At 37.6% G+C, this 25,000-nt stretch overlaps 1 protein-coding gene across 4 annotated transcripts in view; it reads right to left on the bottom strand.

Annotated features, from left to right (window-relative positions):
* Nucleotides 1–3,689: 3,689 nt before the first annotated feature.
* The window catches only part of shf (Src homology 2 domain containing F), a 108,074-nt gene continuing 86,763 nt past the window's right edge, over nucleotides 3,690–25,000 (bottom strand). For 2 of the 4 annotated variants that reach the window (XM_026231425.1, XM_026231426.1), the window contains 3 exons: nucleotides 14,824–14,998; nucleotides 14,622–14,741; nucleotides 5,276–6,921 (listed from right to left, as the gene is read on the bottom strand). In XM_026231425.1, coding sequence (XP_026087210.1) covers nucleotides 6,735–6,921; nucleotides 14,622–14,741; nucleotides 14,824–14,998 — 482 coding nt within the window. In that variant the 3' untranslated portion in view covers nucleotides 5,276–6,734. Of the gene's footprint in view, nucleotides 3,703–5,275; nucleotides 6,922–14,621; nucleotides 14,742–14,823; nucleotides 14,999–24,473; nucleotides 24,618–25,000 lie in introns of those variants that run through there. The other 2 variants (XR_003278463.1, XM_026231424.1) reach the window with 2 other exon arrangements.

Consider the following 25,000-nt stretch of genomic DNA (forward strand, 5'->3'; position numbering starts at 1 on the left):
CATCAGCAGTGCGCACTTTACATTATTTGACAGTAATGTGATCATATCTCTGATGTCTGTGTCTGATCACACAACGCTCTCTTCATCTTCAGAACACGCTTGAGAGGCTGGTTCTGGAGCAGCACGTGCAGGGTTAATATAGTCACCGAAAACTAAAACAAATACCAATTGATTATTATTATTAGCTAGTTACTAAAGCAGCATTTCTCGTTTTAATTGTGTAACTTGTACTAAAATAACTGAAACTAAAATAAAACTAAATATAGATCAAATAAAGACAAAACGAAAAGAAAAACAACTGGATGTAAAAATATATAAAAAAATAGTGCTGCTGAATATTTTTGTGGAAACTGATACATTTCTTTTTCAGGATTCACAGAAAGTTCAAAAGACCAGCGTTTATTAGAAACAGAACTCTTTTGTAACATTATACATGTCTTGGCTGTCACTTTTGATCAGTTGAAAGCATCCGTGATGAATAACACATCAGATCTGTGAGATTGTGCACGAACAAACCTCGGCTGGATCTATGTGTTTGTCTGCTTGTAAATCTGTTCTTCTCTGGTTGCTGATTCACCCAGACAGGCTCGACTAGAAAAGCCAGAAAACTTCCTGTGCGACAGGTTTTAATAACACAATCCATCCGGTGATTTAACTGATTTCACCACACGAGGTTTCGCAACTGATGACCTGCCGTAATGTGTAATTTCCACTGCTCTACACGCCTCTACTACACCAGATATCAAGAGTTCAGATCCACAAATCAGAGGTTAAAAGGAGACATTTTCTGCCCAGTGTTTTGATTGATCTCTGAAATCTGTCGCCCATGCACACACACACACACACACACTCTTCACTGCATCTCTGTTGCTGGTCACCATTGACTCGCACAGTGTTTTAATTTGTTTATTCTGTACTATGGTGAACTATCCTTTAACTAACTCGCTCTGTCACGAGATCTCCACTGTTTCGTGTGTGATCGTGTTTGGTGAATATGAATATAATGTTGTTTAAACTGAGAAACATTATTGCAGTTTGGAATTATTAGAGTCACTATTAGGAATATCACTGTTGTAATATTTCTTGTTTGTTTTTACAAGTTTTCATAATTTAGACAGAGAGAGTGCATATTATATATTGAATACACTATGATGACATTAAATAAACCATGTGTGTTCATATTCTATAGATATGTGCTTATCAGGGAAAGAGCAATACCTGCAATGTTAAAATTAATTTCTCAGATGACAACAATCATGACGAAAATGAGTTTTTAACTAAAACTGAAACTTGACTAAACAAAAATAACAAAGGTTAACTAAATAGGATAATAACTAAAAAGTACATTTGACACAGGACTAAGACTAAATGTTTGTATCTGTGTAAAGTGTGTTCATCCCATAGGTGTAATGGTTTTTATTCTGTAGAAACTGTATATTCTATGGCCCTTCACCAACCCTACACCTAACCCTAACCCTCACAGGAAACTTTCTGCATTTTTACTTTCTCAAAAAAACTCATTCTGTATGATTTATAAGTGTTTTGAGAAATGGGGACATGGGTTACACACAAACACACACACACACCAACACACACACACACAGCTGCACTGACTGACAAGAGAAGCAGCTGTTGCTATGGTGACAGATAATGTCAGGGTATTTATATTGATCATTTTACAAAGAAACAGCTTTGTATTTGCAAATTCATCCTTTAAGCCTCCCATCAATATTTCAAGAACTTCTAGTTTTTTTTTTATATTCTGACTTCAAGCTGATCAGCCAATCAGATCAGAGGACTGGATCACCACACAGACACTCAGCCAATCAAATCAGAGGAGGACTGCATCAGCACACAGACGCTCAGCCAATTCTTTAGGGGAGGACTGGATGAAAACACAGACGCTCAGCCAATCAGATCAGAGGACTGGATCAACACAGAGACGCTCAGCCAATCAGATCAGAGGAGGACTGGATCAACACACAGACACTCAGCCAATCAGATCAGAGGAGGACTGGATCAACACACAGACACTCAGCCAATCAGATCAGAGGACTGGATCACCACACAGACGCTCAGCCAATCAGATCAGAGGAGGACTGGATCACCACACAGACACTCAGCCAATCAGATCAGAGGACTGGATCACCACACAGACACTCAGCCAATCAGATCAGAGGACTGGATCAACACACAGACGCTCAGCCAATCAGATCAGAGGAGGACTGGATCAACACAGAGACGCTCAGCCAATCAGATCAGAGGACTGGATCAACACACAGACACTCAGCCAATCAGATCAGAGGACTGGATCACCACACAGACGCTCAGCCAATCAGATCAGAGGAGGACTGGATCACCACACAGACGCTCAGCCAATCAGATCAGAGGAGGACTGGATCACCACACAGACACTCAGCCAATCAGATCAGAGGACTGGATCACCACACAGACGCTCAGCCAATCAGATCAGAGGACTGGATCAACACAGAGACGCTCAGCCAATCAGATCAGAGGAGGACTGGATCACCACACAGACACTCAGCCAATCAGATCAGAGGACTGGATCACCACACAGACGCTCAGCCAATCAGATCAGAGGACTGGATCAACACACAGACGCTCAGCCAATCAGATCAGAGGAGGACTGGATCACCACACAGACACTCAGCCAATCAGATCAGAGGACTGGATCACCACACAGACACTCAGCCAATCAGATCAGAGGAGGACTGGATCAACACACAGACGCTCAGCCAATCAGATCAGAGGACTGGATCAACACAGAGACGCTCAGCCAATCAGATCAAAGGAGGACTGGATCAACACACAGACGCTCAGCCAATCAGATCAGAGGACTGGATCACCACACAGACGCTCAGCCAATCAGATCAGAGGACTGGATCACCACACAGACACTCAGCCAATCAGATCAGAGGAGGACTGCATCAGCACACAGACGCTCAGCCAATTCTTTAGGGGAGGACTGGATGAAAACACAGACATTTCAGTGGTGATCAGAGGAGGACTGGATCACCACACAGACGCTCAGCCAATCAGATCAGAGGACTGGATCAACACACAGACACTCAGCCAATCAGATCAGAGGACTGGATCACCACACAGACGCTCAGCCAATCAGATCAGAGGAGGACTGGATCAACACACAGACGCTCAGCCAATCAGATCAGAGGAGGACTGGATGAAAACACAGACGCTCAGCCAATCAGATCAGAGGAGGACTGGATCAACACACAGACACTCAGCCAATCAGGTCAGAGGAGGACTGGATCAACAAATCCTAAAGTATTTGTAAAAAACAAGATACATGAATAAAAAGAAAAAGGAATAATAAACAATAAATAAATAATATACACAACAAATTATATCAGTTAAAAAAAAAAAAAAAAAAAAAAAAAAAACACAACCCAAGAGATCAGAAGAATAAGTAAATGTGGGGAAAAGTATTCAGTGTATGTCCCCAGATGTAAGCACTGACTGACAGAACTGCACAGCTGGTTTAGTTCAACCCATAAATTTTATTTGTCAGAATCTCAAAGCCTCTACATCCCCAAACAATACATTCAGTATATATACATTTGGCGAGAGGAACTGTACAGATATGTTAGTGCATACATGGAAGCAAATGTACACAAACCCATTTCAGACATATGAAATACACACACACACACACACACACACCTCCGTCAGCACGAGTGGAGAAGCAGATGAGTTTCTCCAGAGACAAGTGGAAATGACGCAGCAGACAGAGATCTGCTCTCCATCCTTCAGTTCTCTAGTTCTCCTGGTGCTTTACTCTTTTATTTCTAGTCTTCCGTCATTCCCAAGACGTTCAGAATCTCCCAACGCTTCATTCTCTTCTAAACATCTAACATGCCTGATCTGGTCTGTCTGCCGAGAAGTGCTGTTTTTAATCTGAATGTTTAATGACCAATTATCTGGATTCATCGATCCATAAAATAAAGTAAATTTACAATTTAAACAATTTAAAAATATAAGGCTTTTATGGCAAATCTTAATTCTCAGATCTAAGTTTTCTTCCCAGATTCGTTTCGAACAGATCAGTTATTTGGTGATTTTAGTAAATGTCATGGATGTTAAAGACTCTTCATGGAACCATCAATGGCAAAAAAAAAATTCCTTTATTTTCATCCATGTTTTGACCCATAAAATACGTTTATTTAAAACAAAAACAACTTAGATTAGATTTAGTTGTATAAGGCAATGATATTCACACATAGATCTCCAAAGACTCGTTACTGCACTGATTCCTGTGGGACGCTGTCACAATCAGAACTGGGATCATTTCTAAACATTATCACATCTTCTGAGTCCTGTAGTCATCTTACACATCCAGCACATTCATCTTCCCTTTGATTCTCTCTCTTCTCCTCACTGACCTCTGCGCTCTTATTAAAGCATGTTTCTGCTGATCAGCATCTAAAACAGCAGTTTATAATGAGATGCTGTGGAGAGCATTCACAGTTTGACATTTCAGTGTAATGGCATGAAGGATGCAGTGTGGTTCAGGTCACGGAGACGTTAAATGTTGAGTGTAAATGCATTTTCTTGCAGATTTACTTCAATCCTCATCAACCTGTAATCTCTTTTAAAGGGACAGTTCAGGCAAAAGTGAAAATCCTGTTGTCATTTACTCACTTTCAAGCAATTTTCAAACAATCTGTATCTTGATACAGCATATTTAAATGTACATAAAGTGAGTTTTTACTTTATGTCCATTTAGACCATCAGCTTTGAGGTCATCTACACTTTTGTTTGGGATCAATTTTTTTTTTTTTTTTCGGTTCATCTCTGAATCCTGGAAAAAACTAAATGTACGACCTTTTCCACAGAAATATTGTGCAGATAATCAGAAATGTTTCTTGAGCAGTAAATCATCATATTATTCTGATTTCTGAAGGTCATGTGACACTGAAGACTGGAGGAATGATGCTGAAAATACAGCGGAGCATCACAGAAATAAATTACACTTTAACACAGATTCACACAGAAAACAGATGATTTACATTAGAATAATATTTCACTATTTTTATTGTATTTATTTTTGCATATTCAAAAAAGTATTTTGATACTTTTTGATTCCTTAGGGTGATTTGTGATGCTTTTGAAGCTGAATTAACTCTCACTGTATGGAGAAAAAATTCTGAAAAATAATGACATGAAGGTCAATAAATGATGAAAGTTTTCATTTTTTGGGTGGAACTGTCCCTTTAAAGGTTGAAAGAATAAAAACATTGTATCAGAGAGGGAAACGATGAACTGAAAACTAAAAACAAGAACGAAACTCAACGATTGACAATGATCCAATCACACAGGCTTTATCATACTTTAAACCAAACACGCTGAGAGAGAGAGAGAGAGAGAGAGAGAGAGAGAAACAACAACACAAAAGAAACCGGATGATGGCAAATGAGGAAAACCAGAGGTCAGAGGAAGGGTCAGGACAAATCTGCGCTCTGATTGGCTGAACTGCTCTAAATGGTTTCCATGGCAAGCAGCATCCAATCAGAGTATTCAGGTGGGGACAATCATGAAGACACATCAGATATATGACACACTTTATGAAGGTCAGATATCACACACACACACACACACACAGGCCAAGAACATTGTCTTAGCTGGACTAAAGCATCAGCACTAGCATTAATTTTTTTTCTCCATAATAAATTACAGCCACTAAACATTCATTGAACAACAGCGTTCTCCTTTTGTTTTCTTTTTTAATCCATGCATTTACAGTATAAGGCATTAACCAAACAGAGTCACGACAGCACAGAAACCAGGATCTGATTGCGTTCGGGTGAAGAAGAAGCTATTCTCAAACCAAAAGGCAAAATTTGGTGGGATTTTGAGACGATCGATATCTGTAACGTCACTGTACCTTATCGACCGGCGGATGGATGAACGAAATTGATTTTCTGAGGTAGACAATACAGGAATATTTCATTCTCCTTGGTCAAGATCATCCTAAACTCTGCTGAAGTGACTCTCTCTGAACGTTAAATTAAAAGGTCCTTTCTCACGCTGTTCTGCATAGCCGCCGGTCCAAGTGCACTTAAAAGGCACCATCCATCTCTTCTCCCCTCGCTCTGCTCTATTACTGCTATTTTAAGGGACTTAATGAATCTGTCTGCGTAGTGAACTCTCTTCACATCTGTGTTTCTAACTGGAAAACGCCGAACGCTAGATTTCAGTCTTCTGGAGATTATTTTTGATATATTCTGAAAATGTTCATGTTTAATGATTAGCTAATATTTCACCCATTTGATTTTATGATACCGTCACAGAAAGTCCAGACGATGAGGTTTCGCTACAGTACGATTCAGTGTCTTTGTTCGTTTACTGCGGCGATGTAATGTTCAAGAACGTCTAATGGTTCACATGTCCAGAAATGGCAACTATACACATCCGAATAGTAAAGTCCGAGCGACGTTTCGGGTTTCTGTACAGTGTGTAACAGTGGAGATAAAGTGTGGGTGCAGGTCTAAGACTAAAGATCCACTTATGGGAAGAAAACGGGTCTGGAATCACGAAGAAGGCATTTGGAGGACAGTGAAACCGCGTCCCTCGAGACGAGACGGAGGCGACGTCCAGGAGTCTCCCTTTTTGTCTTCGGGATCTCAGTAGCACTTTAGTTTGTCGTTGTCTTGTAAACGCTGAACGAACGTCCTGCTTCTGCAGCGCTTCTGCCTCTATAGTGTCCGGATGGCCACGGGGTACAGCAAGGACATGTGCTCGGCCCCTTTAATTGGTAGTTTGCGGCTGGAGTAGAAGTGGATGATCTCAGGAACGCTGTCGAACAGGCAGCTGTTCTGACCCAGTACGTACTTATTGTCTTTGGTCCTGGAGAGCTTCATGTGCATGAAACCTTGACTGCTCCTGGAGAGAGAGAAGAGAACATGTAGATGAAGATGGAGAGCAGGGAGCGATTAATAAAGGTAGAGCAGGTTAAAACAATCTGTGATTAGTTGTCAGACGGCAGCACTCTGGAGCAGTTCATTGGCAAACGCGTCACGCGTGGAGACCGGAGAGCTTTAATGAGCGCAGCGGTGCTGTCGGCTTTCACTGGGGATCTGAGTGTAAAGTGAATTAAAAGCCAAGGACGGAGGGAAGCCACACACTTCAGGATGATGTTTTGAGGTGTGTAAAGACTGTGTGCTGTTATTAACACTGCTGATTATTACTCTTACTAACAGTTCAGGCTTTAAACAAAGGACTAATCCTAAATGCTAATGTGAGTCATATCTAGAGATTGTAGAGATTTGAGGCTCTTTTGATTTGGACTATCAAGTGACTACTTAACACCAGCCCAGAATATACTAGAAAAAACTAATAAATAAATAAACTAAACCGGTAAAAAAAAAAATATATATATATATATATATATATATATATATATATATATATGTGAATTAATGATCTGATTAGTTTACACACATTACATAATGATTGACAACGACAATGAAATGACAGTGTTACCTAACTTTGCATCTAGCATCAAATTATACATCTCTCTCTCTCTCTCTCTCTCTCTCTCTCTCTCTCTCTCTCTCGCTCTCTATTTATAGATATTAATGCATAAATATAAAATACATAAATATACAAATCTCTAAATTAAAGACCACTAGTAAGAACGTCCCTTAATCAGAGTAATTATCCTTGCTATCATTAAATATAAATCAACTCCTCCATCCCTCTTGGTTCAGGACTCCTGTAGCTCTCCGGCTGATTAGCTGCCTGTCATTAACGACTCTTCATCATCATTAGAGAGATGAGAAAACACTGGAGCCGCACGGACCCCCCGAGAGCCTTCAGCACCACACACACACACACACACACACACACACACACACACACACACACACACACACACACACACACACAAACACACACACACACACACACACACACACACACACAGGCCTGAGGTCACTGGAGACGCCTGGAAAAGCTCAGGCACATCACTATGGAAATATCTGTACTAAAGCTTGCTATTCTCTTCCTCTTAAGCATTTGATTTTGCTGTTATCATATTAGCAACGTGAACAAATCACACGCAAGACCAAGAGAGAGAGAGAAAGAGAGAGAGAGAGAGAGAGAGAGAGAGAGAGAGAGAGAGAGAGAGATACCAAAGCCTTTGTGCTCTTATCAACAGATACTTCATCATTATTTGCCCTTTTAATCCAAGGATTCATTTGACTTTATGGATCTGAAAGCTTCACTGTGGTTCATGACAATGTCACGAATGTTCACTGATATGATTCACAGTGTACATGTACTGTATGTGTGAATATATACACTATATATCACTGCATCCATAGCATTGGGCTCATTAACTGCACCAGTCACGCGTCGCTTGGAACCATAAGATTATTCTTTTCATTTAAATGAGCGTTCAGTACAAGTTAAGAACTTGCAGTCGATGACCACAGACAATCATTTTAAAACAATCTGTCAAGCACTTTCAGTTCTAGAGGGTTTAAAAGCAGAAATGCACAGCTTGTATAGTTTTTGTTCTAGCAAATAATAATGTTTATGTACCAAAAAATGCATACATATACTGCTGTTCAACAGCTGGGAACAGTCAGATTTGAAATGTATTTTTTTTTAAAGAAGTCTCTTCTGCTCATCAAGGCTGCTATATATATATATATATATATATATATATATATATATATATATATATATATATATATATATATATATATATATATTTAATTCTAACAAAGTCTTTTCTGTAAATTTTTCTATTACTTTTAATGAACACATACTTGCTGAATAAGAGCATATCAAAAAAGAAAGAAAAAAAGTACTGGCCTCAAAAAAGTTTCTTCTGTATTTTTGATTAAATAAATGAGCATTAAAAATGAAATATATTTTTTATTTAAAATGATAAAATGTATTTATGAATATTTTCATTCATATACAGTCATATATATTTCTATTTCTAATGTGACTTGCATTTCACCCAGAACATATCTTTAAAATGCAGTCTTCATTAAGATGCAGAGCTTCAGATGTTAATGAAACCGGAGTAGATTGATGTTTTATGAAGGTCACTCTGTGGAAGCTGTACATGAGATGAGAGCTGGGCTTGAGCAGAGAGTCGTTCTCCGTTCACCTACAGCACATGCACATTAACACGCTGCTAATTCACAAACTTTTACTTTCCCTCCATTCAGAGGAGATTTATTTCACTCCCTTCAGCCATTTTCTCTCCTTCTCTGTCCATAAAGCAGGGCACTGCTCAAGCCTCTTTGCTTTATAAAAGCTTTAAGAGACTTGACTCATCCATTTCACTTACGCTCCGCTCTGAACCACAGATCTGCTCAGACAATCGATCCGTTTCATGTGAGCGAACCATCTACAGACGCCGTTAAAGAGCATCAGGCAAAGACTTAGATATGTTAAATAATCCTAAACCAGTGGAGAAAAAAAATAACTAACAAAAACTGCCTGTAGGTGGCGACAAGTCTTAATAAATGAATCACTGATTCACTCATTCACTTCGATTCATTCAATCGGCTGATTCACTCATTCGCTTCGATTCATTCAATCGGCTGATTCACTCATTCACTTCAATTCATTTAATCGCTGATTCACTCATTCACTTCGATTCATTCAATCGGCTGATTCACTCATTCACTTCGATTCATTCAATCGGCTGATTCACTCATTCACTTCGATTCATTCAATCGGCTGATTCACTCATTCACTTCGATTCATTCAATCCCTGATTCACTCATTCACTTCGATTCATTCAATCGGCTGATTCACTCATTCACTTTGATTCATTCAATCGGCTGATTCACTCATTCACTTTGATTCATTCAATTGGCTGATTCACTCATTCAGTTCGATTCATTCAATCACTGATTCACTCATTCACTTTGATTCATTCAATCGGCTGATTCACTCATTCACTTTGATTCATTCAATTGGCTGATTCACTCATTCACTTCGATTCATTCAATCACTGATTCACTCATTCACTTTGATTCATTCAATCACTGATTCACTCATTCACTTTGATTCATTCAATCGGCTGATTCACTCATTCACTTTGATTCATTCAATCACTGATTCACTCATTCACTTCGATTCATTCAATCACTGATTCACTCATTCACTTCGATTCATTCAATCACTGATTCACTCATTCACTTTGATTAATTCAATCACTGATTCACTCATTCACTTTGATTCATTCAATCGGCTGATTCACTCATTCACTTTGATTCATTCAATCACTGATTCACTCATTCACTTCGATTCATTCAATCGGCTGATTCACTCATTCACTTTGATTCATTCAATCGGCTGATTCACTCATTCACTTAGATTCATTCAATCACTGATTCACTCATTCACTTTGATTCATTCAATCACTGATTCACTCATTCACTTCGATTCATTCAATCACTGATTCACTCATTCACTTCGATTCATTCAATCGGCTGATTCACTCATTCACTTTGATTAATTCAATCACTGATTCACTCATTCACTTTGATTCATTCAATCGGCTGATTCACTCATTCACTTTGATTCATTCAATCACTGATTCACTCATTCACTTCGATTCATTCAATCGGCTGATTCACTCATTCACTTTGATTCATTCAATCAGCTGATTCACTCAGGAATGAAGCAAAGTGACTTGCTGATTTCAGAACTGGACACTACAATATTACTCTTACTATTTATGCCATAAAAAGATGTACGAGTAGTATACTAATCTGCAGTTTTTAATTTAGGCTTATTGAATCATTGACTCAATGCATTCATGTCCTTCATTTATTCAGTATCTATGTAGTCACTGTATTCATTTATTCAAAGCATCAATTACATTTATTCATTATTTAATGTATTCATTTATTTGTGTATCTAGTCACTGTATTCTAAAAGCAATGTTTCAGGAATGAAACATCATCGTGTTGAGCATCGAAGCAACGATTGACAAAACAGAGCAAAACAGTTAACAATTTTATTATTTGTTGTATACTATTGTCCTAAGAATAAAATATTGATCTTAAAAGGAGGATAAATGAGTGTTGTCTGAGCCTGAAGACCGAGTCTTTCACAACAGGACTGATGGCCAGGCTTCACTCAACAGTAAAAGCATCAATAAAGACAGTTGGCTCTATTTGTGTGCTTTTGTTAATAAGAGCATTATCTCATGAGCTTAGCAACATGTTAAGAATTCATAGATGAACCAAACAATGAAAGAGAGGTTTTATGGTCAGGTCATCAGTGATGCTGCACACAGACAGAGCTTTTCATAGCAGCAGTAATATTTCAGCAGACACGAGTCGTTTGCATGTAAGAGTCTCTGTGGACGGACTGTGTGCAAAAGTCTGAAAGCTTTCTACATGCTGTCAGCTCTGCTTTAGCACAACACTCGTGATGGGAGACACGGAGAGACTCTCACTGCTTCTGTGTTTAGACCTGCTCTCTCTCATGGCACTGAATAAAGGATTCAGTCCACAATCAGATTTACTGCGTATTAAAGACACGCTCCGGGTTCAATAGAAAGTAAACTCTACTCTGCTGACAGCTGCTGATTACCACAGAAGGTGATTTTAACTTGCCCTCAGTTTAGACTTTGTGGTTATGTGTAGGCCCCACCACTAAAATGATCACATAGGTAACATTACAACTCAGATTATTCATTTATACATGGGGAAAATAAATGAATAAATAACCAAATAAAAAATAGAATAAAAAAACGATTTACTATGCACTATTTACAATGAACTCATTTCCTAAATTCTATATTTGAACGATACAGAACTGTATCATTTATTACAGTTTTGCACAGTCTTGGCATTCATTGTGGACAGCAATGTAAGACTTTCAAGACTGCATCTTACAAGCTGTTGCTGAAAGTAAAAATAACTTTTTTGTTTACATCTGTTTCAGTCTCTTTCAATATAAAAGTCTTTGCTGCTTGTAAAACAGTCTCTTGTTGCCATCACAGCATGAACACACACATACAGTCTCCCAATACTAAATACTACTATGAATATAAAATAGCATTCAGTCAAAAATACGTTCTCGCATAAAAAAAAATCACATCACAAATCACAGGTTCTGCTCTAAAACCTGCTGATCTCTCAGCGGGGGTCTCTCCTGCAGAGACTGCACCAGAGCTTCACATCAGTGTGTCCTGAGCTCTCCGTGAGTCCTGTCTGAGCTGATGAGAGGCGACCGCTCTAAAGGTGAAGGAGTCACGTCACGCTCACATTGGCTTTGTGAAGTGTCAGCCGGAGCAGCTTCAGACGCCAGAGAGACAGGGGTATCAGCCCACATTAACTCCAGCCACGGCGGGGAAAAGGTTAACGTCAAGGACTGACAGAGACAGCACATGTGTGAAGGGGTCAAAGGTCGCGTGAGAGAAATCACACGTCAGCAGGAGCGACCGACACACATGAGACCTGACTCTGGGAAGAGCGGCTTTATTATTAGATCAATCTTATTCCTATATGATAACCATTCAGCATTGTCTATGAACCCTTTGACAAGTTTATAAGTTTATAGTTCAGATATAAACACTGTTTGTCGACAGTAATGATCAAATAGATTAAATCACCTTTTCATCGTGACTTCATGCTCCAAATAAAGATTGTATCAATTACAGCGTAATGCCAGCAGGTGGCGACAAGTGACTTGTTGAAAAACAGAGCTAAGCCCCTTATTTCTCCCAACCCTAGCAACGCCTTTGTTGCTAACATACTTCCAGAGAGATTTAACACATTGACAGCATGTTTTAACCATTTGCTAGCATGGTTTCAAATTGTTAACCTGGTTTAAACATTTGCTAGCATGCTCCTAGTATGTTCTTAGCACATTGCTAAGAAAAGAGATCATGTTGCGAACACTTATGTTTTATGTTAGCTACTTATGTTTCTAGTATTTAACACTTTGCTAGCATGCTCCTTCTGTTTTAGCACATTGCTAACGTTATCATTGCTAATACATCTCCAACACACTTTGAAGTTTTCACATGTTGCTAACATGTTTCTAGTATTTAACACTTTTCCTAAGTTTTAGCACATTGCTAAGAATAGTTATGCTGCAAAACATCCTCAGCATGTTTTAACAAGTCTCTAACATTTTAGCAGATTGCTAACATGTTTTAACATGTTAATAACTAGATTTAACTTATTGCTAACACCTTTTAACGTTAGAATGATCTAGCAATCAGATAAAATATCATAACTTTTTTTTTCAGCAAGTGCACAAAGAAACCAATTTTCTAATTTTCAATTAGTTTAACGTAATATACCACCTAAAAATAAAAATGAAATAAAAATGAATAAAAACTATCCAGACTACATAATCTAGACTTCGGAGTGATCCTGAAATAACAATACACATAGATGTACAGTAAATACACATCATTTGTACAGTTTTGGAACATCATTACTCTACATGACCAGAAAACTGAAAGAGTGTCTTGTTATAATTACCTGGGTTTTTTATTAGATGAAAAGCTCATTTTTAATCCCCATGTAGATAAATTGGTAAAAAAGCTGAGAGTTAAATTAAGATTTTTTTATGGAAATAAGGCTTGTTTTAATTTAAAGGCAAGAAAGGAACTTGTTGCTGCTACCTTTTTATCTGTTATAGACTATGGAGATGTTCTGTACATGCATGCAGCAAAGTCTGTTTTACGGTCATTGGATTCTGTACACCATTCTGCTCTACGCTTTGTCACTAAAGCTGAGTATTTTACACATCATTGTAGTTTGTATAGTTTATCAGGTTGGCCTCCACTCTCAATCCGTAGACAGCATCACTGGCTTATTTTTATTTATAAGGCAGTGTTAGGACTATTGCCTTCTTATTTATCAGTTTTCTATTTTGTAGAAAAGAAAATATACAATCTTAGGTCTAATAATAGCATTCTTTTTACTACACCTGCTGTAAAATCTGAATTTGGTAAAATCGCCTTCCGTTACAATGCCCCTTCAACATGGAATGCTTTGCAGAAACAGTTGAAGATAAGCACTATTATCCCACTTAATGATTTTAAATTATATCTCACAGAAACCTTCAGCTATAAGTGTGATTGTGTATAGACTGCTGTTCTGTTTTGATTCTTGTATGGAGCTTCATGTAGCTGTCATACTCCGTGTAGTAGGATGTCTTGGTTATTTTGTTATTGTGTTATATTTTGTTTGTTGTTGTATCTGACTTTTGTCTTTGTTATGTGTTGTGGTATGGTTTATGTGATGTTGATATGTTATTGTGTAATTTGGTATGCTTTGTTTGTTTTAGATGAGTTTTTTTATTTTTTATTTGTATTTTCTTTTCTTTTCTTCTTTTTACATTTTTAAGTGCTGCCTTTCTTGGCCAGGGACCATTTGAAAAAGAGACTATCGTCTCAATATGATTTCCCCTGGTTAAATAAAGGAATAATAATAAATCATGATGTAATTTTTTTCGTGTTGAATATCACTATGAAACATGGATAACTGGGTAAACTAACCGAATGTGTGTGTGTGTGTGTGTGTGTAAGAGCTCACTGTTAGTGGCTGTAGAGTAATCTGTGTGTGTGATGAATATCTTCTTACTTGAGCGAGAGCGAGAAGTCGTTCTTACAGGTCTCACTGTTCCTCACCAGGTAACTGGCCTCTTTACACAAGCGCAGCAGAGCCTCGGCGTCCGTGCGGCTGATGGCTCCGTGATACCAGCTGTGGAGCAGACAGAAGGAGAGAGCTGAGTGAAGAAGAGCGCCAGAGTCGTTATGAAGCGTCTGCCGTGTGTTTGACTCACAACTGGCTCTCCAGAGGCATGGACGGGTCGATGCGCTCGCCCACGCTCGGCCCGCTGAGCTCCACAGAGCTCATCTTAGTGCTGACCAGACAGCCGCTCGAGTGCCTCTGCAGCGGACGACACTTCAGCTCCTTAGTGGGAGACATGTGGGACTTGTCCACGCCGTCAAACTGCACTGTATCAGGAGAAGCACAGCACATGTCAGGCGTACACCACTGATGACACGTCTCACACACAGCTGTCAGTCCAAAAACTCATTTCTGTACAAATACAATTATTGGAGCTCAAAACTATATTTAATTCCCATTTATTTGACTAGCAAACTTTTTTTTTAAGATGCATAATGTCTAGTTATTGCACAAAAAAATAAAAAAATAAAAATAAAAATACAATTCAAAAGGTTAATCTAAACATTTTTTAAAAATCTTAAATATTTTTGTTGTAGATATTTTAAATCATATTAATTAATATTTACTACAAATATTTTAGTAAAAAATATAAAACAACAACAACAACAACAAAAAAACATTGTTACACATTAAATTCTCTTAGTATAGGGAAAGCAGTAAATAATATATAATTACAAGCAAACCCTAAACTAAATGCTAATCACAACCCACAGTGCATTCATATTATGTACTTAACTGTATAAATACACTTGATCAAATACACTTTAAAATAAAGTATAACCACCCAACAAATGTTTTTCTAACTATTTCTGTAATTGCAATAATTACAGTGGGTATAGAAAAGAACATAATCACATTTTGTTGGTTTGCAGCCTGAAATGAAGTTGGACACAGTTTTAGTTTTATCTCAGTTCAACTTATAACATCCTAGAGAAGAATAAAACACCAACATGTCAGAAAACAAAACAAAACAAATAAAATCACTGAGATGGAGTTGCAATAACTGTTTAATTATACTGTAACACGGCACCTTAAAATGCAACCATTTTTTATATATGTTAATTTTGCATTTCTAACTATTTCTGTTATCATAATAATCAGATTGGAGGTTATCCTTGTGTTGTTAAAAAAATATGATAAAGTAAAAATGTTCAAATGAGATCCACAAGTGACCTGTAACTGCTCTCCAGAAATAGTTTTTGAAGAAAATTCCCAGCATGCCCTTGTAAGACTAGCAGTCCATACAGTGAGCTTTGTGTTTTATTGAGCAGAAGCTCCCCGCGGGCCGTAACTCAGTCCAATGAAGTCTCTGTGAGCGCCGGAGGGATGGAAGCTCATCCTGCATGTAACGAGAGGAGCAGCGGACGAGAGAGACGCTTCATAAAACAACTGGATGAAGAGCGACCTCCTCATCCAATAATAACAGTATTATTGTTTTTAATATTGGAGTCCTGACCAAGAGTCTATTTGCTGTTAACTTTACCACCCCCACACACACATTATTTGATTTGAAGTGCACAATCAAAATAGCATGTTAAGTGATCTTAAAAAGCTTAAGTGCAACTGAAAGGAATGCCTTTTCACATATAAATGCATTAAATGGAAATGTATTGTATTTTACATATGAATTGCATTTAGTTGAGCTTTTTTGACTCTAAGTAAACTTGATTTGGCGTTAAGTCTCAACTTAAGTTGTTAATTAAGAATGTTAATTATAACTAAATTAAAATATTTTGTATTTATATTACATTTATTTACAATGCTTAAGAATTATTTTTGGATGCTTCAGTACAGAGTTGGGATTTTCTTTTAAATAGTTTATAATCTTCAAGTACAGCTTATTAAAAAATTATAGTGAAACTGAGTAGTGAATTATTGTTATTATAGTGTATAGGAATCAATATCTAATATAATGCAATTAATAAATAATTAAACACTAGCCACTAATTAAAAAAATATTAATAAATTAATAATAATTAATCAAATGAATTAGTAATTTTTTATGAAATACTAAATATTATACAGCTGCTGAAAAAAAGAATGACTGACAGAAATTAATTCTAGCCAGCAAAAAAGAGCAAGCACTGTGTTTAAAAGGCATTTTAAAGTTTGGAAACCCTACATCCGCAGATGGATGAGATCAGCATAATCAATCACTGATGCCTTCAAAACCATTCCACAGATGAGTTTATTTGATCTGTGTCTATGAACACATGTTTTGATTTAGGCCCAGTACAGACTATGTGTCCCACATGAGATACAGAGGTCACAGAGGTCACGGGGGTCACAGAGGTCACAGGATGTAGCTGTAGTGAGAGAGCTCATGTTTCTGATGGATGAATCTGCAGCCTGTGTGTGTGTGTGTGTGTATGAGAGAGTGTGTGTGTGTGTATCTCAGTCTCACTGTATGAGTGTATTTACAGTGAATGGACGGTCTGATCTCTGACTCAGGCTCTTTACAACATCAACGATCAATTAAACAGAGTTTCTCGTATCAGGGATTATAACAGTAACATACTCAGCATATGTAGCTGTAGCTCACAGTGTCCTGAGCAAAGACTTATGGGTAAACAAAACTATCAATGTGTCATCCGTTTCTTTCTTTCTTTCTTTCTTTCTTTCTTTCTTTCTTTCTTTCTTTTTAAATGAACATCAAGAATAAAGATATTTAAATGATATGCTGGAGGTCTATACTGTACGCATAGATCTGATTCTGATTCAGCGAGGAGAGGATGTACAGTGCTGTCAGTGTGACGGTCATCACACTCCTGAACCACAGCCCGTCTGAAGCAGCAGCTCATGTCAATACAGTACTAACAACCTCCAGCTCTAGGAAAACTATCTTTCATCAATTTTACAATCCAATGCTCAGATAATGCTTACAAACAGGACTGTGTGAAGAAATTAATACTTTTATTCATCCAGGGCACATTAAATTGATCAAAAGTGCCAGTATGTTACAAAATAATTCATCTGTGAATCCTTAAATAAAATGTATCACAGTTTCCCAAAAATATTGTTCAGCACAACTGTGTTCAATATTGATAATAATCAGAAATGTTTCTTGAGCAGTAAATCATCATATTATTCTGATTTCTGAAGATCATGTAACACTGAAGACTGGAGGAATGATGCTGAAAATACAGCGGAGCATCACAGAAATAAATTAAAATTTAATAGATATTCACACAGAAAAAAAAATCTATTTGAAATTGTAATAATATTTCACAATTTTACTGTTGTTTTTACTGTATTTATGATCAAATGAATGAGCAGAAGAGACTTCTCTCGAAAACATCTTGCCAAGCACAAACTTTTGAATGGTAGTCTTAATATAATTTTAATTGAAATTTTGTCATTTCCTGTGAAGGTGACATTTATGATGACATTTACATGACAAGAAAAAGCAAGGCAGTACTATCACCTGTCCAGTAAAATCACAGCTGTACCTCAGTACATGATCACAAAGCAGTAACATGGTATTAATGTAATGCACATTCACTCAATTAAATCACATCAGGTTCTGCTGCACACATATGTATAACCAGGATGCAATGAATGCATGACAATGAGCATAAACAATATTCAGATTAATAAAACAGCATGTGCTTGAATATTAGCAGGAATAAATAGCATTATGATCATGCAATAATGCTGAAGCAGTTCTGATGTGTGTGTGTCTGTGTGTGTGTGTCTGTGTGCTTCTGTGTGCACGAGTGTTTGTGTTTGTGTGTGTGTGTGTGCACGAGTGTTTGTGTTTGTGTGTGTGTGTGTGTGCTCGTATGTATCTGTGTACCTGAGTGTGTGTGTGTGTGTTTGTGTGTGTGTATGAGTGTCCGTGTGCGTGTGTCTGTGTGTGCTTGTGTGAGTGTGTGTGAATCTGTGTGTGTGCATATTGCATGAGATGGAATGCCATATTTTTTGTTTACTGTTGGCATAAAATGTAGATCGGTGAAGAAACAATCTGTTACCATGGAAACCTGCCATGCAAATGTGCTTGGCGCCTCTCGAGTGGATCATAACTGTCAAATGTTATGAAATCTGACATTCTTCAGGAGCCGAGAAGAGTGTGATAGAGAGAGATGAAAGAGAAACACTTCACACACACACACACACACACTGGTGAAACACAGGACGACGTGAACCTACAGTTGTGCGGTCATAACATGACCTTGTCGTGACCCCTGCATGACCTCAGAAGCTGCCTTCAAACCAGCAGACCACAACTGTAACCGTGACGACGGCACGTCCAATCAGCATCGAGTCATGAATCTGACATCACTGAGCACACAGACTCTCCTCTGACCTTTTCATGTCTAATAGACCGAACACTGAGGCGCTTCACCTGCACTGAATGCCAGAGCCTTTCTCCTTTCCTAAACGTTCATCTCTCAGAGCAGTTTCTTTGTGCCCTTTCGCTCTCCTTCAGAATCACTTACCATGCAACGCACTGAAAACAGACAAAGCGCTTGTCAAACTGAACTAAGTGCTGTGTTTCTGTACAGACTGATTGACGGCCTCTGCTGTGGTTTAAAGCAGCCGTTCACACACACATTTACAGTGAGAACCTGCAATTCTCTCTCTCTCTCTCTCTCTCTCTCTCTATATATATATATATATATATGTATATGTGTGTGTGTGTGTGTGTGTGTGTGTGTATTATTTTAAGATTATAATATTATTTGATTTATTATGGTATTTATTTATTTTTAGAAGTACATTTTATTCTACAATAATATCTAATATTAATCTTTTATTTTGGCAGGTTGTTGTGAAGAGCTTTGAGTTTGACGATAGTTTTCTCAAATATTTACAAACAGTAGTCCATATTGTGATGTGATGAAGTGTGCAGCCATATTGATTCACTGTTTCACTGATTCACTGTTTCACTGAATAAATGGTTAGCTGATTTACGGATTCACTGATTTACTGATTCACTGTTTCACTGATTCACTGTTTCACTGAATCAATGGTTAGCTGATTTACTGATTCACTGATTTACTGATTCACTGTTTCACTGATTTACTGATTCACTGATTTAATGATTCACTGTTTCACTGTTTCACTGATTTACTGATTCACTGATTTACTGATTCACTGTTTCACTGATTTACTGATTCACTGTTTCACTGATTTACTGATTCACTGTTTCACTGATTCACTGATTTACTGATTCACTGTTTCACTGATTCACTGTTTCACTGAATCAATGGTTAGCTGATTTACTGATTCACTGATTTACTGATTCACTGTTTCACTGATTCACTGTTTCACTGAATCAATGGTTAGCTGATTTACTGATTCACTGATTTACTGATTCACTGTTTCACTGATTTACTGATTCACTGATTTACTGATTCACTGTTTCACTGATTTACTGATTTACTGATTCACTGTTTCACTGATTTACTGTTTCACTGAATCAATGGTTAGCTGATTTACTGATTCACTGATTTACTGATTCACTGTTTCACTGTTTCACTGATTTAATGATTCACTGATTTACTGATTCACTGTTTCACTGATTTACTGATTCACTGTTTCACTGATTTACTGTTTCACTGATTTACTGATTCACTGTTTCACTGATTTACTGTTTCACTGTTTCACTGAATCAATGGTTAGCTGATTTACTGATTCACTGATTTACTGATTCACTGTTTCACTGATTTACTGATTCACTGATTTACTGACTCACTGTTTCACTGATTTACTGATTCACTGTTTCACTGCTTTACTGATTCACTGTTTCACTGATTTACTGATTCACTGATTCACTGTTTCACTGATTTACTGATTCACTGATTTACTGACTCACTGTTTCACTGATTTACTGTTTCACTGATTTACTGATTCACTGTTTCAATGATTTACTGATTCACTTTTTCACTGATTTACTGATTCACTGTTTCAATGATTCACTGTTTCACTGATTTACTGATTCACTGATTCACTGTTTCACTGATTTACTGATTCACTGATTTACTGACTCACTGTTTCACTGATTTACTGTTTCACTGATTTACTGATTCACTGTTTCACTGTTTCACTGATTTACTGATTCACTGTTTCACTGAATCAATGGTTAGCTGATTTACTGATTCATTTATTTACTGATTCGCTGATCTTCTGATTTACTGTTTCACTGATTTACTGATTCACTGTTTCACTGTTTCACTGATTCACTGTTTCACTGATTCACTGATTCACTGTTTCACTGCATCAATGGTTAGCCAATTTACTGATTCACTGATTCACTGTTTCACTGATTTACCGTTTCACTGGTTCACTGATTCACTGATCCACTTTTTCACTGATTATTTATTCACCCAAATTTGGCCAAATTCTTTAACATCCCACATTACGCAGTAAATTCCATTTTAATGTCTGAATCTATGATTCTATCCCTCTTTTGTGTATTGCAGGAGCCCTAACATTTTGAGAATATTCTTTCAATTATTTTCAAAAATTATGGTCAGTTGTGAAGTTTATGATTACATTCATTCAGGCAGCTATAAAACCAATGTATATGTGTTATTATAGAAGCAAGCAGACTCATCTCATCTCATCTTTATAGAGGTACAGGAAGAACATCAGGAAAATAAATTTATAAGCTGAACAGACCAAGATATTTATAACATGCATTACAAGTTTGTCACCTCTAAGCAATCTCTACAACACATTACACAAGAAACCTGAACTAAACAAGACAATATCCTGCTCACAATTCAGAGATAAAGGGAAATGAGGTGTCAGGAGCGAATGCGATCCCGTTATCAGATCGAGCTGTCGGATGGGTGAGGAAACCTCCGAGCATAGACACATAAGAGCCATTCACACACAACAACAAAACATTTGATGTAAGAATCCAGCATGTGAAGGACTGGAGAGACACTGCTGTCCATCAGTCAGTCCATCAATCATCAAACTGTTTTAAAGAGGAAACCAGGTTCAGACTCACTTCACATCAGACGACCAGAATCAAACCCAAGAGCTTACCAGGGACATATTGATGGACTCTTATGTCTCTGTAGATACTATCATAAGTGTATTTATATATAAACACATCTTTTGATTATAATTTTCCATTAATTTTCTATTATGTTTACAATTTTTTGAGCAAAAACTTAAGTGACTACATAAAGTTTTTTTGTTTGTTTGTTTGCTTTTTTTACAGTGCTGGAAAATCAAATGAGAAATTTCATGATAAGAATAATAAACACATTAATTATTATTATTATTATTATTAATTATCACCATATTATACATTTTAGTGTTTGTGTGGGCTACCTATTGTTATATTATTTTCAGTTTTCCTGATCCAGTTCATAACATAATTTCCTGTCAATTTAACAATTTTACATAATTAACTTCTAACGTTTTGCGAATCTTCCGGTGAATAAAAACACTGAAGTCATGTTGGTTTGTCTTGAATCCACAGACGATAAGATACGGACATTAAAAGGCTCTGTTGCATTCTGAAACACTCAACGAGGGCTACCTCTGAACACATTGACTAATTAAAGCTGCTAATTAATTCTCCTTTACTAATTCACTAATGGAAGATCCGTCAGGCGAGTGCAGCGCTCAGCGGGGAGAGGAGGAGTACAGCCTGCAATTAAGATCTCGCTCTGACTTCTGCTGTGATTAACTACTAACACATTCACACTCGGCCAATAAGCCCACGGCAGACTCGACACAGGCAGGTAAAGCCACGTCTATTCAACATGTCAGTCCTGAGTAATAAAACAGCATGTGTGTGTGGAATCAGCTGGATTTGATGCATGAAAAACATTCCTCTTTTGTTTCTTTCCTTCATTAAACCCCGGGAATACAGTCGACGTGTTTGACAAAGGCAGAGAAAAGCAAGTATTGCGGGCTAAACCCCACACTCACGCTCGCATAATGAAATCTACATCGCTTTTAATTCTATTATTTCATATTCTACAGAGACATGAGGCAGATATGAGCCCGGAAGAAAGGACCGGAAAGCAGCAACAATTAATTCAGACGCCAAAACAAAAGAAGCACTGGCTTTTCTTGGTGCAAACAAAAGGGTTTGATGATATTTATATGCAAATTTTGTTTCTGGCTCATCAAAAGTAGCAGGCAAAAATTAATATCTCGTCAGATTGATGAGATGCTATATAGTTCAGAACTAAGGAATAAATGACGAGATGGTCAACTAGTAGTGCAATAACCGGCTGGTTGATTAGTGAGGTTAACTGACAATTAATAAACAAATTACTAAAATGACATAATTAATAAATATGGCATAGCTAAAAGTTAAAGGATATATTTTGTCAAAAAACTAAAACGATGACTAAAATAATAACTTGAGTACAAATGCGTAAAAGGTTTTAAACCAACCACACCTATGTTTATTTATTATTATTTATATACTATTATAGTGTTTAATAAATATTTTGAATAAGCTTTTATTTTAATATTTTTTTTTTTTTTTTATTCTGTTTAAATGTATATATATATATATATATATATATATATATATATATATATATATATATATATATATATTCAGTTTTAGTTTTTATTATTTTAGCTTTAAAGTTTTGCGTTTAGTGTTATTTAAACTAACAAAACTGTTATTAGCTTTAGTGTTTTTATGGTTTAGTTTATTTTAATTTCTAATTCAGTTGTAGTTTCAGTTCAGTTTAAATGTACATTTAATACATTTGATTTCATTTCAGCTTTATGTAAATGAACTAAAAAAATTTATTTTTATCACTTGTAGTGTTTTTAATAGCTTGGGGATCTGAATTTGAGCATTTCTCTCAGTGAATGTCCCTGATCTCTGTGAGACGACCCTTTAACCTGTTTATTCCTGTGAGGAAGTGGAGTGTCAGGATCGTCTTACGGTTAATCTCTGGAGGAAAGGATCAATCCAGGTTAATTTACAGCCGCCCGACGCGCTCAAATCCACTCGCTGGCAGAAACACAAACCTTCACTTCGCCACACACATAAATCTGGATCTGCAGCGCGTTCAGGAGCGACACACAACACCACTTTCAAGCATTCTTTGGTTTAATAGAAGCACCCTGATACAACACGTGTGAAATGGAAACGTGAATTCTAGTCATCTGATAGTGTAAAACTCTATTCCTGAGGATCTGAACATCTGTAATCTCTACGGGACAATCGCTTTTCAACATTTCCCTGTCAAAGGACTGAAACGCAGTCGGGAGCCTGGTGATTATGTTACATGGAGGTGGTAAACTGTGAAGGGAAACACTAAACGTCTGAGCAGAAGCTGTTTCTGAGAGGATCTGCAGACGCCGAGCGCTGGACTCCAGCCTTCAGTCATTTTCTGCTTCACTGGAAGCAAATGCTAAATATGGACGGTAGTGCAAGAAAGAGGCTTAAATCTCACAGCAGCCCTTTAACTTTATCTGAGCTTATGTGATTCAGGAGTCAAAAAGCTCTTCACCTGTTTTCAAAAGTGAGACCAGCACAATACAGCCATCCTCAACAGAGAGAGTCAAACACACAGATGCCAGTTCAGATTATTCACCATAACAAAAACAAAGGCACAGCTGTTAGATATAAAGTCACACAGTAAAATGTTAATCTCATCAGACTATAAGTGAGATATTAGAGGTGTTCTTTCTCCTACAGGCTCTCAGATCTGCATGTGAGAACTGAACTGAACTGAACTGATAGAGGTCTGGGGTCTGGAGGGACGTGTGGAGCATTCAGGACGAGGACGAGGACAAACCCACCGTGCTGGAGCTGGTCGCAGGCCGAGGCTGTGGTGTTGAGTCCCGGAGAGGACGGAGCCTCCACCGCCTCCATCAGAGGAGGACCGGTGTTGAGCTGCCCGACCGGAGGAGGCCACGGAAGATCCTTAATGACCTTAATCTCCACTGCAGACAGAAGCAGAGGACAGGAGAGAAAGAGACAGAGAGACAGAGGGAGGGCAGGAGAGAAGAGGACAGGAGCGTCAGTGAAGGCAGGATCAGGTCAGCAGGGCAAACAGTCACAGACTGGAAACAGGAAACAGGAAACAGGAAGGAACCAGGAAACAAACAGTGATGGAGAGCACTCAGTATTCTGCCGGTCGAACACAAGCATCTACAGACCTCAGGATTCACTCCACATCTGATTTCTGAGGCTCTAAATGATCAAACTCTGCAGTTACACACTCAATCCCCAATATGAGACACAAAAGCCTGAATATAAAAAATCATATATGCAAACAAGTGCAACAAGTCGACTCCTAGGAAAGACGGTTAAAGGTTTGTGGGAT

Source organism: Carassius auratus, chromosome 43 (assembly GCF_003368295.1).
Source record: "Carassius auratus strain Wakin chromosome 43, ASM336829v1, whole genome shotgun sequence".
NCBI classification, from domain to species: Eukaryota; Metazoa; Chordata; class Actinopteri; order Cypriniformes; family Cyprinidae; genus Carassius; species Carassius auratus.